This window comes from Cladophialophora immunda (assembly GCF_000835495.1).
Source record: "Cladophialophora immunda strain CBS 83496 unplaced genomic scaffold supercont1.5, whole genome shotgun sequence".
NCBI lineage: Eukaryota > Fungi > Ascomycota > Eurotiomycetes > Chaetothyriales > Herpotrichiellaceae > Cladophialophora > Cladophialophora immunda.
Window position 1 is genome coordinate 1,925,208 of NW_015622545.1, and position 14,537 is coordinate 1,939,744.

Here is a 14,537-nt window from a genome sequence, read left to right on the forward strand (position 1 = left end):
CTATTGACACACCTCACGAGCCCCTGCGACAAGCAGATGAAGGCAGAAAGTGTGACTGGAAAGAGAACATGTAGACAGATCGATCAGTTAAGTCCATGTGCAGATGCACAAACGTAGTAGACCGGAGGCGCCCTTCAAAAGAGCAATGCTCTGGACTCGATACACAGGGACGAAGGCACCTTTGGGGGTCTCTTGCCATACCTGCAATGCACCACTTTTTGGCGTTCACTGAACCGAAGAGAATGTTTACACGGACAGAAACATGTCCATGTCTGACGAAGTAGGATTTTTGTTTGATACCCTGGGGACGAGCAACCAAAAGCGCGACATGACAACATGCTCAGGATTGGACATGGGCTGTCTCACATCTGCGGAGGCGCCTAGTTGGAGAGAAGTACGCAACGATGAGATGGACTGTGATGCCATCTGTGTTGTCCGATTACGTACAAGGTAAGAATGTGAAGCGTCCGAAGGAGCTAGCATGTCAAGCGACAGCCCGTCATAATTATACTGGTAAAGAATAATATTCTGCGAAAGCCCAATAACTCCATGTGCATCATCCTTGACGCTGTTGGGGTATGATATGTGTCGTCGCAAGTGAATAGTCGTGTAGGTGGTCGTCTGTCGAGTACTCCTTCTTTTCTTTGCTTCTTCTGTGTCAAGTTTCGGGCCATGGTATGACTCAGGGTGGTGTCGTGAACTTTGCGGAGGGCGACGGAGGTGCAGATCCCGCTGCTGTGTCTACTGCGGAAAGGGAATCAATCCTGGCCTCTCGAATGGCCATTCCTCGTCGGTTGTATCCTCGGTGCCATCTAGATCATCTGATGTCGAGCTCTCAGAATCAGAGTCCTCCTCGACTATCTCTTCCCCAGAGTCGGCCTCCTGGAGAACAGAACCAAGTTCATCCACCGACAGTTCAATGTCTCGGCCGTGTAAGAATGGTGGAATGAGTTCTTGGCGGGCGAGGTCGAGCAGGCATACTCGAAGAGGGAGGCCAGGAATGAGGGTGCTATCCTCACGTCGGAGCTCCTAGGCACAAGGTAAGTAGCTGTCTCCGAGATAGTGACAGGATACTGACTTGAACCCGGCATCTCAGACGTAAGCCGGTAGGGTCAGTGTAGTCTCGTCTCCATGTACGAAGGGTGACTTTGCTGGTGTGACCGTGGTCGTAGTCGATGGCGATGAACAATCGGGTCTTTCGGTTACTTTTGAGAATATAGAACTCAGCTAGTTCATGCAGCCTGTTCCGCTTCTGCCCATAGGCAATTTCAACAGGGATGCCATATCTTGGTAGGCAAACGTGGGAGAAGAAGATGTCCGGTTGGTGTAGATCACGGCTGGACTTGGATCCTGCTTTCGATTCAGGTGGAGCGACTTCCGTGATTCTCTCTGCAAACGACCGTACTTCGTTCTCAGAGCACAATCTCCTCAGCTTCATCTTGAGAGTCCGAACGAAGCATTGTTTCAACAATTCGTGACATGGGGAGGGCACTTGGTGAACGAAGGTCCCGGTGCGACAGAAGTAGCCATAACTACACGTTCTTGTCAGCAGGAGTCGCGTGGAAGATTCATCTGTCACCTCCAGCATACTGGATTGGCGCAGCAAGGCTGGCGAGGTACTCGTTGATAATGATCCAGTCACCCTCCGCCAGAGGGTACTCTGTCCAGCTAGAGGTAGCCGGCGGGTCGTTGGCCGCACGGGCGTTGACCTCTTCGACAAGGGAGGTCACCACTGTATTCCCATTGGCCCTGGGTTCTGGAGCTGGAGGCAGACCATCCATGGCTCAGACCTGACTCCAGCTGTGGTGCCAGTGGACTTGGTGAGAAGGCTAAGGATGTGAACTGAGAGATACACGAAACTTGAGTGAGATGTGGTAGAGAGGTCAGGGTTGAATGAGAGAGGGTGAAACTTGAAGCTTGGGAAAGACATGGTGAGGGTTCTGAGCACGAGGCACTGCAAGGAAAGAAGAGCTGTCTACCTTGACGAGGAAGGAACATGTTTGGGAACGCCATTACTGCTGGCCGCTCGTCTTTCTGTACTTACCTGCACAACACCATGCTCTGTGCACACCACGCCTACTTCGTGTGATGAGGAGCGTGGGAGATCATCAGTCGGCAAACCTGCCTTGGGCTTCTCCGCATTGGAAATCTGCCTGCGCGATATGCGTGCCTCGATTCATGATTTTTGCCTATGTTTCCCTTGACGCTAGCTTGACCGTGCATCAAGGATGGCTTGAGGATCTCTAGCACTCTATACATCTGGTGGAGGTGGCTTCGCGCCCGAGGTGCGGTCCTCTCTATCTCTCAGTTGCAAATGCCTCCTATGTCCCGAGGGTTCATCTCGAGCGGCATCCGTCATGCGGTCGTCATCTGCGGTCCTCCCTCAAACTCCTGCCGATATCGTCCTTCAGCCAGACTCAGTCGCATGATCACTCTTCCCAATAGAAGCGCACTCAAGACTGCTATAGCCCAAAATGTCCAGAAAAACGGAGAGACAATGGGCCCGGAGTTGGCACCGAAGAAGTCTTGGAAGTCATATCTGCAATCCAGTTCCATCTCGTCCTCTACTCGGAGCTGGATATGGCGGCTCTTCGTCATCGCTCCACCGCTCATAGTCTTCTTCATGTCGTTTCCGTTCACAATCATGCGAGTGCAGGGCGCTTCGATGGCCCCGTTCTTCAATATCAACTCTTCTCCACATCTCCCACCCAACGCCCCAGATATCATTCTTGTGAAAAAAGTCAAGGGCATCGAAGCATTGTCGAATCTGATGGGAGATCGATATTCACGATTGAGACTTGAAAGAGGTCAAATCGTGGTCTTTTACGCGCCTCACGACCCCGCGAAATTAGCCGTCAAGCGGGTTATCGGTATTCCAGGAGACAGAATCAAACCTCTTCCCGGGTATCCTGGTGGCGACGACTCTGTGATTGTGCCGTACAATCACATCTGGGTGGAAGGGGACGCGAACAGCCGGGAAAAGTCAATGGACTCAAATTACTTCGGACCCCTAAGTCAGAACATGGTGTTTGGACTGGTCACCGCAGTCCTCACGCCCTGGGCTACTCCGGTGGCTGTTAAGGGAGACGAACATGATTATCCTGCCAAAACCAGCGGGAGGCTAGAGAAGGACGTGGTGCAGCGTGCCAAGTTGGATCCAGACACTGAGGCCTTGCAGCAGGATGACCCTTTTGCGGACGGTCGAGCTGCGATTGAGTTGGCTATGATGCGGCGGAATCGAGACCAACTGATCACAATGATGAGGGACAGGTCGAAATTCGACCAACTGAAGAGAATGTACGAGCGAGCAAAGACAGAGTTGCGTCAGGGCACCAAGGAGTCGAAGGAGGTTGCCAGTGGACTGGTGGAGGAGTTGCAGGTCCTTTTTGAGAGTGTGGGCTTGAACAAGGATGGAAGCCCGATTCCCCCGGCACTGAGGACCTTGCAACAGGGCGGAGGAGAGGAGGATCATGTCGCAAAACAGAAAAGACTGAAGGACTACCTGGCTAGGCAGCACCGGGGCTCGAATGAAGGTGACAGACCTGCGGCTTAGACTCTGTCGTTGGCCATATGGATATTGCATGCCCGTAGCTTGATGACCTTCGTCCGATGCATCAGCCTCCCAGCAGGGCAGGCGGGTAGAGCGTCAGTTAACGGACAAGGTCAGTGCCATGGCGCCTTCACAAGCCGAGATGCCCAGCAACCTGGCAGAAGACCAGTCACGACTGACGCAGGTTGCTTTGTCAGAGCCGCCTCCTGCATCACTCAAGCAAGTGAGGCTCCATATTCATAGATCCACACCAATATAACCTAGACAAAGAAGGGTGCGAGGTATAGATGATTGAGTGACTAAGGAAATGTGGAACGAAATAGGTTCGTTGGTTGTGAGTTGTACGAAGCCGTATGAGACACAGCAGCTATGGCAAGACAACATCTCTAAGTCACAGGGAGCTTGGAAGAAACAGAGGGCAGAGATGCTTGCGGAAAGAAAACAATGGAGCACCCATCGGCGAGTCTACGGCCCTACAAAGCCTCTGTTCATGAAACCTGTGGCTCTGCTTTTGTGCGAATAGCCTTTCCCTGCTGCTGTTGCACCACCTCGACGAGCTAGCCAATATATGAGGTACTGCTTCTGTAGAAAATGTCTTTGCCAATTCCTTGTTCCAACAAACGATAGCACGTTCAGTGATTCCGGTTCTACCACTTTGCTTCCTTGGTGGCCAAAAAGGCCTTCAAAATGGTCACTCTCTTCTCCAACGCCGCCACCCATTTCTCCAGTGCCTCTCTTGTGGTCTCTGGATCTGTCCCTTCGCCGCCCAATCGCACATAGAAGTCTTTCCGGTAGGGAGTCGCACCCATGGCGGCGCTGAAAATGGGTTTGATCAACAATCCATGGTGCGGGGCCAGAGTGTTCTTGTAGCTCGCTCGAAAGCCATCAGCGAGCTCCTTGTTCGGCTTGGGTTCCACAGCTTTGACAGACGCATTGGTGGTGAGATCGGACCGCAGTGCCTGTGCTGTGAAATCCAAACCACGAGTCAACCACACCAGCCCTTCGGTGGCCTTGTGACTTTTCGACGCAAGCTCTGTCTTGACCAGCAGTTGGACTGTCGTTGAACCTTCGGGGGCCGCTTTATAACGATCACGAAGTTTTGTAACGTTGCCCATCATGTCGTTTTTCACGGGTGTGAAGGCTACTGAGCCCAGCAGGTCGAAGAGCGTGGTGGTGGCTTCAGAGGCATCGAGGAATTCGAGGGTGGAAATGCCGCCGTCGTCGGACAAGGGGACGTCGTCGAAGTGTACTTTGTGGGTGTCAAACCAGGTTTTGCCTGGTGGGATTTGAGTGCCGGACATTGCTAGAAGTAGAGGTATGATGCTGCTCAGGTGAGAGAGTATGAAGGGGCGTTGTGCATGGAAAAGTAGTAAGGGGTATGGAAGTGACGGTGAACACCTGTCGAGGGGCGCATGGCCGTGGCGGGCGCGTGCCAATGGAATTGGGGCCGCTGCAGCGTGCAAACAAGGCAAACATAAACAACTTCGCTTTTCGAGCGTCACTGACGTCACTGGAGGGTGGTGTCCAGTTTTGCCTGCTGGACGCGCATGATCGAGGCTGTGGAAGCGAGTTTGAGAGGCAGACCGGAGGCGCAGAGTCCACTGCCTCTTCCTCGGAGCTCGAGGAGGAGTCGATGTCCCTCACCATGCTCATGAGTATATTGTTAAGACTGTCATGCTAACCTGGACTGTGGTATAAAGATGTCGACCTCCCGAGTGATGCCAGTCGGCAGCACGACCGGCGCCCACGACTTCGATGCCCTTGATCCTGACTCGTACACCGCCCACCGACTCAAGCATGCGTCCCCCGAGCATCTTTACCTCACCTCCCACCGCTTTTTCATTGGTCCGATTCCAGAGGGATGGCTCAACAGCCACAGAAAAGAGTGGTATAGGCGGAGACTACAGCTTAGCACATATTCTTCTCGAAGAGCGAGTTTCCGCGCCGCCACCGACCAAGATCTTCGTCATAGGACTTTGACGGGTCTTGAAGGCCCTTCGACTGCTGCCAGGGTGAGCTTCGGCTTTCCTCAACCGGAAGATGTCCTCGACCAAGACTCAAGCAATGGCGAGACCACAGATGTCGAACAAGAGGACCTGGAAGGAGATGAAGAGCCAATCCAGCCAAGAGATATAGAGCCGGTGTCTACAAATGATGTGCCCCGTATTCTAGGAATCGATGACGAGAACGAACAGGGTGACAGAGTCCCCAAGTCTCTGCCAGTCCCTGCAGACAGAGGTCTGGATGGTACCAACGACAATCTAAAACCTGGGCCGAGCACAAAGAGTGCCTTGAAGTCTCCAAAACCCGACTCTTACAAAACTGCCCGTGAAGATCCTTTTGGGGATTCAAAAGCCACCACACCGGTAATCAACCCACAACGCTCAGATCATGACACCGACATTGCTGAGAGCATCGGACAAGACTTTAACAGAAGGTCCATGCAGCCATCAGCATCGACCCAAGACAATCTGGAGACGAACTCGAGGACTGCTCTACTATCCGCCGAAAATCCAAAGCCGGACGCGAAATCCCTGCAGCAACATGAACCTGCACCCTTGGATGATGACCAGACTTACCGGCTCGCCCGGACGAGCACAGGTGTCAGGTTCAAGGTGTCGGAAGGAGTCCAACGAGGTCAGCAGAAGGTGGTCAGCAGGGCAATTCGCGTGCAAGGCCGTGTTGCCAACAGGAGATTGAGACGTAATACCCTCCAAGAGGGGACTGTCGTCAAAATGGAACGCATGTTGGTGAGAGTGGATATGACCTTGCAGCAAGTCCCGGAGGATTTTGATGAGAATGAGAGCATCAAGATCGAGACGAGGTTGCTGGAGAAATGGCGCGAGTTCATGGTCGTGGCAAGAAAGAGCAAGAAACAGGATGTCGACGACTACCGACTTCAAATCTACAAAACTCGAGTCATCCCGGAGATTGACGATGAATCAACAAAGAAGAAACCGAAGCATGAAATCAGACTCGATCCCAAGACGACGCGAGTCAATTTGTATTCTTCTCTCGACAAGACCGTGGTAATCTGGCATCCGTACAGAAAAGGAACAAGGATCATGGTTATGAGGCCGCGTTCGCAGGCACACTCTGTGGAGTGGTATACCTTCCTCAGAGACGCCCTGGGCTGGGAACGGCCTTCCACTCTTCAAGTCAATGTCCCGGACCTAGATGTGACATTGCGCCTGGAGAAGCCATTCGAAGGACTTGAGACCGCTGGCGCCGATGCTGCAGACGAGGAGACGGCTCTGGCGCGGACGGTCGCTGCCGAGAAAGCCGTTGCAGGCAAGATCATTTCGGAGTGCATTGCCATGTTGGAACGCGATCCCGAATGGTCGAATGTCTTGGACGTCTGGACCGAGACTGCTAAAATGGGTCTTGCATGGAAGAGGTACGACAGGCTGGAATGGGTACATGGGGTCAACGAGCACAAGATGTATGGCTCCATGGCAATGGCCCGATCTCATGACCTGGAACTGCGACCGAAACAGCACTACCCTACGTCGACGTATGGCCGAAAAGGAAAACATCACGAGGAGCCGCCTCCCATTGAAGGGTTCTTGATTCGGCTGACGTCTCAGAAAGGGGTCCACAAACGGATGGGCAAAGCGTTCTTCAAGCGATTGTATTTCTCGACGCACAACCAGTTTTTGATGTTTAATCGACCGGCGAAGGCCACCCCACCTCATCCACCACGACTTGCGACGACCAGCGAGGGCGAAGTCCCATCTTCGCACGAGATCGTGGAGAAGACGCCATTGTTATACGATATCGAACCCTACAAGTTGAGTCACGGCGATATTTCGTGGTTGTCCTCTGGCAATCGGATGACTTTGCAGAGTCGCGACCGTGGTGCCCTCGAAGAGGCACGGCGGAATGTGGCCAACATCTTGGAAGCGGACGGATATATCAACATGTGCAATATTCGTAGCGTGCGCACCATAAGATGGGGCGCTTCTCCTGCCGATGAAGCACTTGAGGCTGGATCGAGTTCGGACGTCGATTTCCACCAGGAGGTCGCTGACAGCAGGCGGGAGGACGGATCGACGCAAGAAATCGACGACGATCGAGTCTTTGAACTGGTTCTCGGGAATGGGTTGGTTGTTCGTCTGCAAGCATACTCGAAGCATACACGCGACGAATGGATCCGTCGCCTGAAAGAACTGGTTAAGTACTGGAAGCTTCGCACGGCTGCCGAGATGGACACGTTCAAAGCGATCCGCAAAGCCAACCTCGAACAGCTCAACGTGGACGAGGAAATGGAAGCCATCATCGGTCAATTTGCCAAGAAATGGGAAGTCAGCCGCAGCGAAGCCAGCCCGGAACTCTACAACATGTGCGCCATCAGCAGCTGTCGCAGCATTACCATGTCGGGCTCGCTGTATCTCAAAACGCGTCGACGAGCCACCTTCCATCGGTGCCAGGTCATCCTTACGGGGGGCAGATTGCTCATTTTCCAGTCGGCTTTGCGAAAGAGGACGGGCGAGCAGGTGCGATTCATCCACCAGGAGAAGCAGCAAGACGTGGACTTGAAAGATTGCTACGTGTACAGTGGGCTGATTGTTGACGACGATCTCCTGTACCAGAACCGGACTTTCGATGCGAACCACCCTGGGCTGGCCAGTCTCCCTCGCGTGTACCTTGAAGACGGATGGACGAGCGCAGACGTCGACGTCATGACCTGTTTTGTGGTGTGGATGAACCGGAAAAAGGGCTGGTTCAAGACCGCCACGACCGAGGAGGCTGTCAGCGACTCTGGAGAAGATGGAAGAAGCCGCGGACGCACCAGAGCGCGGCTTCGTAGAGTGGGGCAGTTGGGCGTGCCGGGGCGAGGGATGGTCTTCAAGTGCCGCAGTCGGGCGGAGAGGGATCACTGGGTGTTGAACATTGCGAGCGAGATTGAGCGGGTGATTGAGCATGAGGTCGAGGAGCTGGGCGACGAGGGCGAGTTCCGGTTCGACAAGTGAGGATGGAAGGGGAGTGGAGAGAAGAATGCAACCCCAGCATTGTTGTGTTTATCCATAACCTATCAATACCCTGATTGTTCCTTATATATGGATCTTTGTATCATCCAAAATGAGAGCGTTCGCCCGGCATGCCCCTTCACCAGTCCTACCACAAGCACCTCCTCCGGATCGACCTGCGCACAGATTCGCGCACGGGCCTTCGGATGGGATTCCCGCAGCCCGCTTCGCGAGAGGCTGTAGGATTGGCATGGCGCGTTGCCCATTTCATTCGCCAGCCAGCTTCCAGTGGCGTCGCCAACATCAAGGCCCTTTGCTTGTGGCGGGGCCTAGACATCGCAAGGACCATCTGTTTCCCGGCATCTGATGCTGTGACACGGGGCCTTCGTCCGGCAAGGGGGGCAAGTCTTGACGATAACGAGGCACCCAAGATATTACCACTCTGTCTATTCCCATTCCAATGACGTCCATATATATTGCTTCTGCCAGCCTTGCGCGGCCGGCCACATTCCTCCTCCCTCCAACCGAGTGACAATAATATCAGACATGCTTGAGAGTGGTGCAAGGGAAATTTCTCCCATTTCCCAAATTCCATCGCCGGAAAGGCTGAGAGTTAATTAGTGAAGTCACGAAAATCAACACAGCATCTTGAGCCCGCATCCTTGGAGACGCAGATCTCAAGGTGAATGCCTGGAGGAGACAGCGGTCCTCAATCCCACGCTTCTCCCCAAAACCAGTCAAGTCACTGCGCAGGACAACATTGAAGAGGCGCCTCGCTGATCTTTCAGGTCCTCAAATGACCCGCTGGCCCAATGCAGGCCATTTCGGAACCACCGCCGGATTTCGTCGACGAGGCCATCGAAGTCCACAGCCGCACGGCCAGCACAGTGTCCAGCACGTCGGACATTTTCCAGCTGGTTGAGGAAAACGGCCGCCAGTATCCGAACTACGGGATCCATTGGTACGGCCTGCCCGTCGACCACGGCGAGCAGGAGAGAATGGCGCGCCAGCATGAGCACTACCGCGTGTCTGAGGGACTATTGCACGTCCCGATCGCGTATCCGCCGCAACGGATTCTCGACCTGGGCACGGGCTTTGGGGAGTGGGCCATCGACGTCGCCGACTGTTTCCCCAGCGCCATCGTGACGGGCATCGACATTGCGCCGGTGCAGCCGTCCCTCGTGCCGCCGAACTGCAACTTCGAGATCCAGGACATGGAGTGCTTCTGGGACCAGGCGGACGACACGTTCGACATCATCCACCTGCGCGAGCCCATCCTGATGATCCGCGACTGGCCCCATCTCTTCGACCAGGTCAAGCGCTGCCTGAAGCCGGGGGGCTGGTTCGAGATCTCCTGCACCCACCTGGCCGTGCAGTGCGACGACGGCAGCGTCCTGGACACGTCGTTCCTCCGCTACGTCGTCGAGCGGCTGCGCGACGCCTCGACGAACCTCGGCATGTCGCTCGACTGCCCCCTCCACTTCGCGCAGTACTTCCACGACGCCGGGTTCGGCGCCGTCCAGACCTCGACGCTCCCGCTGCCCGTGACCGCGTGGCCGACCGATCCTCAGCTGCGCGCGGTCGGCGAGGTCGAGCACAAGAACCTGGCCTCCCTGTCCTGGTCGATCGGCCTGCGCCTGTTTCGCGAGGCGTACGGCTGGCCTCCCCACAAGACAGACGCGGTGATGCGCTTGCTCCGCGCCGAGCTCTGCGCCCTGGACTATCACCCTTATTACAATCGGTCAGTGTTTTTCCTGCGCGCTTTGATTTCCATGCCGCCTGCTAAACGGGGTTTCGCAGATACATTGTGTGTGGGCAGAAACGATAGAGATGGAGAGGGTCTCAGTAGAAAAAGGCCCCAGGGTTAATATCCAGCCAGCCATGGTTAAAAAGAATTGGGTAAACCCCTTCAGAAAACCTTTCCTTTGGGAATTTGTGGTCCAATTCGATGATAGATCGACTGGTATGATGTATCACTACCGCTCATGAGCTAAGTCGCCATGTCAGTTAGCCAGTATGTCTCATTTTGTAGGTTGAGACTTTAGTTCCCGATCGTCTCGTCACAGAGTGAGTGATCGCTTAAAAAAGGTTGTAAAAGTGCCTTCCCTACCACGCCCCCTTCACTGCCCTCTTTTCCCTTGAAGGCGCGACTAGACTTCTTGTGAAGTTCGTGCGACAAGCTGGGTTTGAGCATTCCCTTGGCGCTCAGAACAGAGTCAGATAAGCACGAGACTCATGCGCCGCACGACCACGCCGTCAAGAGCCCGAGGCCGACTCTTAGGCACCAGCAAATGCATGACACCCCGCCTCACCGCCTCTCGATCGCTCGTGATGTTGGCGTGCAGGAAGTGGTGTACCACCCAAGTCGTCCCTTCGATATAACAGGTGTCACGGCCGGTGAGAATGAAAGTCGCAGGCTCTCCACTTCCTGGCACGTGTCGGCCGACATCTGTCGACGACGTCCACGGCACCGGTGCTCGAACCAAGCGTCTCACACGGTTCAATCGGATCGCAAAATAACGGAAAGGTCCGTAGTCATAACCCGGAACGTGATCTAGGAGTTCAATACTGGTTCGCCAGACCATGCAGTCGAGGAGCAGACAGCTGTCCCGGTGATCGGAGGCCAAGGCTTGCTGGAGCAGATCATGGTCCAGCACCGGGACGGGGTCCATATCGAAGGCGGTTTCGACGGTGAAAACATTCTCTTGCGACATTTTCGTGTGGTGAGGAAATGCAAGCTTTGGGAGACCGTCGTGGAGTTTCCACGCGTGGAAATGGGTCCAGAATGGCTGCGTGGGACCGCTGACCTCGGATGGCCAGCCCGGATGGATGGCCCCCTCCCAGCCGGCCCAGGACCAGGCCGGAAAGCCAGGCCGTCGCTGCAGCTGGTCCTGCCCGCACCATAGCAATGACCAGTTGAGGTCGTCTTCAGGAAGACCATAGTAAAACCCGTGGTCGAAGACGAACTCGGTGAGGTGCTGAAGAATGGCAGCAAAGGCATTGATGGCGTCTGATTGGTAGGTCATGAAGCGGTACGAGTACAGAGCAATCAGCGTTCCGTAGGCCATCATCGGATCCTGAGGCCGTCCAAGCCCGAGAGTGGTGTTGCGAAGGGTGCCGTGGCCGTGTTTGCTGCCTTCGCGGTTGTCCCGCATTGTTTCGAGGTCTCTCGCGGAGTTGTGGATCCATGACCTCGTTACATCAATTGACTCACTGCATTGCATCGCGTTGCATTCGAAATAGGCTTGATGATCAGTGATGTAGATGCACCGCGGAGACAGGAGTGCTTCCTGCAAGGTCCAAGCTGGTGTTCCCCATACGGTGTAAGCAATTTGCCTTGACAAGGTGGGCATAAGACCAACAAGCCGTTGTTTATCGACATGGAATGATAGTTGTGGTTGAGGTGCCCTCCGGGATCCAACTCTTGTCAATCCATCATCGGCAGAAGAGCCGCAGAGTAAGAGGATAGTCGCGTAGGCGCCACGGTAAATATCAGCCATAAAAGGAATCTGTCGCTTCTTCTCCTCCTCATCGGTTTGGTCGATGCAAATGCTGTCAACCCACAAGTAACGTTTGCCGAGCATAGCAGTTAGACTAAGTGCATCCTCGATCGTAGCGGGTAGGATGGGTATCGTTCCATCGGCGTTCATCTTGGGGACCCGGACAGGACCCCAGACATAGCTCAAGGCCAAGTAATCGCAGGGTGATGATGGATAGGCTATCAATTTCCGGGCTTCGATGTCAATTAGTGAGAAGTTGCCAAGTTGTCCAGGTATTTTGGGTTTACAAGACAAAGCGTGATGACTGGCGCATGTCTGCATGTAGCTTCTGACCAGGTCCAAATCAACATGATCCGAGTCAACAAGCAGGCCTCCAAGCGGTAGACCATTTGCAGGATCACGAAGGATAGTCAAGGCATCTCCTTCATGCTCATCGATTGCCAGATCCTCTGCTGGAAAGGCGAGATCAGCGATGAGGCACTTATCAAACAAATGCTCCTGGTGAGCTCCAACCTCAACGAGTCGTTCGAGCCGGTGGATAGTCCAGTCGATAATGAGATGGACTTCTTGGTCGAGCGAGTGGGGGCGAGGTGTCAGTGCAAAAAGACCGACACTAAGTGGACAATCTTCGTCAAACTCGACGTTCTCGACGCGGCCCAGATTCCGGTGATGTGGACTTTTCGAGTACACAGAAGCGGGAATTGGATAGAGAGGCTCGTTCCAGGCCAGCGTGCCCTCAAACATAGCCAACACGTCCAGTGCTGAGCATCGCCGGCATAAATCTGCGTCGAGGTTGTACCGTGTTCTTGCAAGCAGCTCTATGCGCTCAGAAGAGTACGCCCAGTTTTGATTCTGAAATCGTTGACCGAGAGGCTCCGGACAGACACCCACAACATGCCTTGAGCGACGACAATTTACGCATAGCAGTTTAGATGCATCTCCAAGTGTAATGTTGGAGGTATCTGCCATGGGCTTTGTGCAGAAGAGCCAACAGCCGGCTTGGGGACTTTGTTGAGACAGTGTGGGATGGAATAGTTCTCTGGCGACGAGGACTGTTGTCGAGCTCTCCGACGGCCAATATGGGCCAGCGCGCTGAACAGCTGCCTTCACACGACATTGTCAACTCGAGAGATTCTTTCGAGATATGTTTGATCTTCATTCTTCCCGCGGCTGAGGATCTAGCATGTGAGCCGGACTGCCACAAAGACGCGTCAGCTACGTGGGCTAGCTCGTGAAACCGTTCTCGCAAGGCTCATCGTATTGTGAACAATGCAGCTTTTAAAGATCGCAAGATGAATCAGATTGGTAGATAGGACTTCGAAAGGCGATTAATGCAACAGGTATTGGGTGGTCTACCAACCGGTGACAGGGGGTTTGATGTCGTTATTATTGGTGACACCGACAACGGAAAGCGGCTTGGCGGATTGCATTATTGGTCGTGATCAGAGTGCAGATCCACCATAAAGAATTTCTATTTTATGGATTTTTGTGTCCAAGATTTGCCAACAATCATGCCTCTAAAATCCTGGCGCACGCTGGGATTAGGGTGGTTTAATCTTGGACCCCTGGCGGTAGGTGCCTAGAGTTCTCAAGATTGTCGTGAATTCTACTGACACGTCAAAATAGCAACGGTAGCGGTATGTACAACGAATGACGGTCACATGAAAAATATACTGATGATTGCGAAGCGTTCGACTCCAGTGCTTGGTATCGGTATGTTAAATGGAGGTCATTGCGGTCTGACATCTACTGACTCCTTTCAAGAAAGGTTATCTGTGTATGCATATCACTACCTGAGACTTGTCTTCAACCTGCTGACAGTAGATCACAGTCAAATCAGGTGGGGTTCATCATCCTCTTTTTTTGGCCTGTTTCTTCTTTTCCTTTTTTTTTTCCTGGTAGATGATAGTGGTTAATTAAATATCCTCTTCCCTCGATCCGGAATCAAAATCTCGCTTATAATATCGCCGCTTTCGAGAACCCCGACTGGCCAATTGCCTGTTCAAGATGTTTGTTGTGTGCGGCCCATGAGATCGCCCATTAGCATCATCTTCACAACCGTGGCATCGAGACTATGATATTAAAGGTCCCATTATGGTATTGATCAAATATTTTCGGCAGCTCGCATTGGCCATGCAACTCGAGATTCTATCGTAGCTACGTGCGGCCAAGTATCGCTCATGGAACATTCAACACTTAGTCCTCGTGGAAATAAAAGCTACAACAAAAATGCCTAATATGGTTCTTTCCTGGTCTGCGGATCTGCTTGCTTCTTGGCCACTGAACACAATGTAGGACCAGCTTGTATCTACGGAGTACTTTGATTATTAGATCAAGCATGGTAACGTGCGGCTCGGCAGTGGTGACGGTTGGGAGTACAGCCTGCCAAGAAACCGCAGCCGCAGAGCACCGTGGCCTCCCAAACGACTAATGGCGGGCAATCTTTCCCGGCCCCCGACTTGGAACATTTTCCATCCTGCGCTGCCACCTTTGTCTGTCCAGCTTGTGACTTGTGGA

At 53.6% G+C, this 14,537-nt stretch overlaps 6 protein-coding genes across 6 annotated transcripts; 3 read left to right on the forward strand and 3 right to left on the reverse strand.

Moving 5' to 3' along the window:
* Positions 1-446: 446 nt before the first annotated feature.
* Positions 447-2,035, reverse strand: PV07_08885 (uncharacterized protein). Its single transcript, XM_016396090.1, has 3 exons — positions 1,591-2,035; positions 1,079-1,532; positions 447-1,029 (listed from the first exon to the last, which is right to left on the reverse strand). Exons 1-3 carry the CDS (start codon positions 1,779-1,781, stop codon positions 742-744), a joined length of 933 nt encoding a protein of 310 aa, XP_016245946.1. The 5' UTR covers positions 1,782-2,035; the 3' UTR covers positions 447-741.
* Positions 2,036-2,197: 162 nt separating this feature from the next.
* PV07_08886 (signal peptidase I) lies at positions 2,198-3,945 on the forward strand. Its single transcript, XM_016396091.1, has one exon. It carries the CDS (start codon positions 2,315-2,317, stop codon positions 3,551-3,553), a length of 1,239 nt encoding a protein of 412 aa, XP_016245947.1. The 5' UTR covers positions 2,198-2,314; the 3' UTR covers positions 3,554-3,945.
* PV07_08887 (uncharacterized protein) lies at positions 3,843-4,973 on the reverse strand. Its single transcript, XM_016396092.1, has one exon. The coding sequence runs from the start codon at positions 4,849-4,851 to the stop codon at positions 4,198-4,200; it is 654 nt and encodes a 217-aa protein (XP_016245948.1). The 5' UTR covers positions 4,852-4,973; the 3' UTR covers positions 3,843-4,197.
* A 121-nt stretch (positions 4,974-5,094) lies between these two features.
* PV07_08888 (uncharacterized protein) lies at positions 5,095-8,647 on the forward strand. The gene has a single exon (XM_016396093.1). It carries the CDS (start codon positions 5,251-5,253, stop codon positions 8,521-8,523), a length of 3,273 nt encoding a protein of 1,090 aa, XP_016245949.1. The 5' UTR covers positions 5,095-5,250; the 3' UTR covers positions 8,524-8,647.
* Positions 8,648-9,332: 685 nt separating this feature from the next.
* On the forward strand, positions 9,333-10,388 carry PV07_08889 (uncharacterized protein; the record flags this gene model as incomplete). Its single annotated transcript, XM_016396094.1, has 1 exon — positions 9,333-10,388. The coding sequence occupies one exon, from the start codon at positions 9,333-9,335 to the stop codon at positions 10,386-10,388; it is 1,056 nt and encodes a 351-aa protein (XP_016245950.1).
* On the reverse strand, positions 10,301-13,130 carry PV07_08890 (uncharacterized protein). The gene has a single exon (XM_016396095.1). The coding sequence runs from the start codon at positions 12,987-12,989 to the stop codon at positions 10,737-10,739; it is 2,253 nt and encodes a 750-aa protein (XP_016245951.1). The 5' UTR covers positions 12,990-13,130; the 3' UTR covers positions 10,301-10,736.
* Between the last annotated feature and the right edge of the window lie 1,407 nt (positions 13,131-14,537).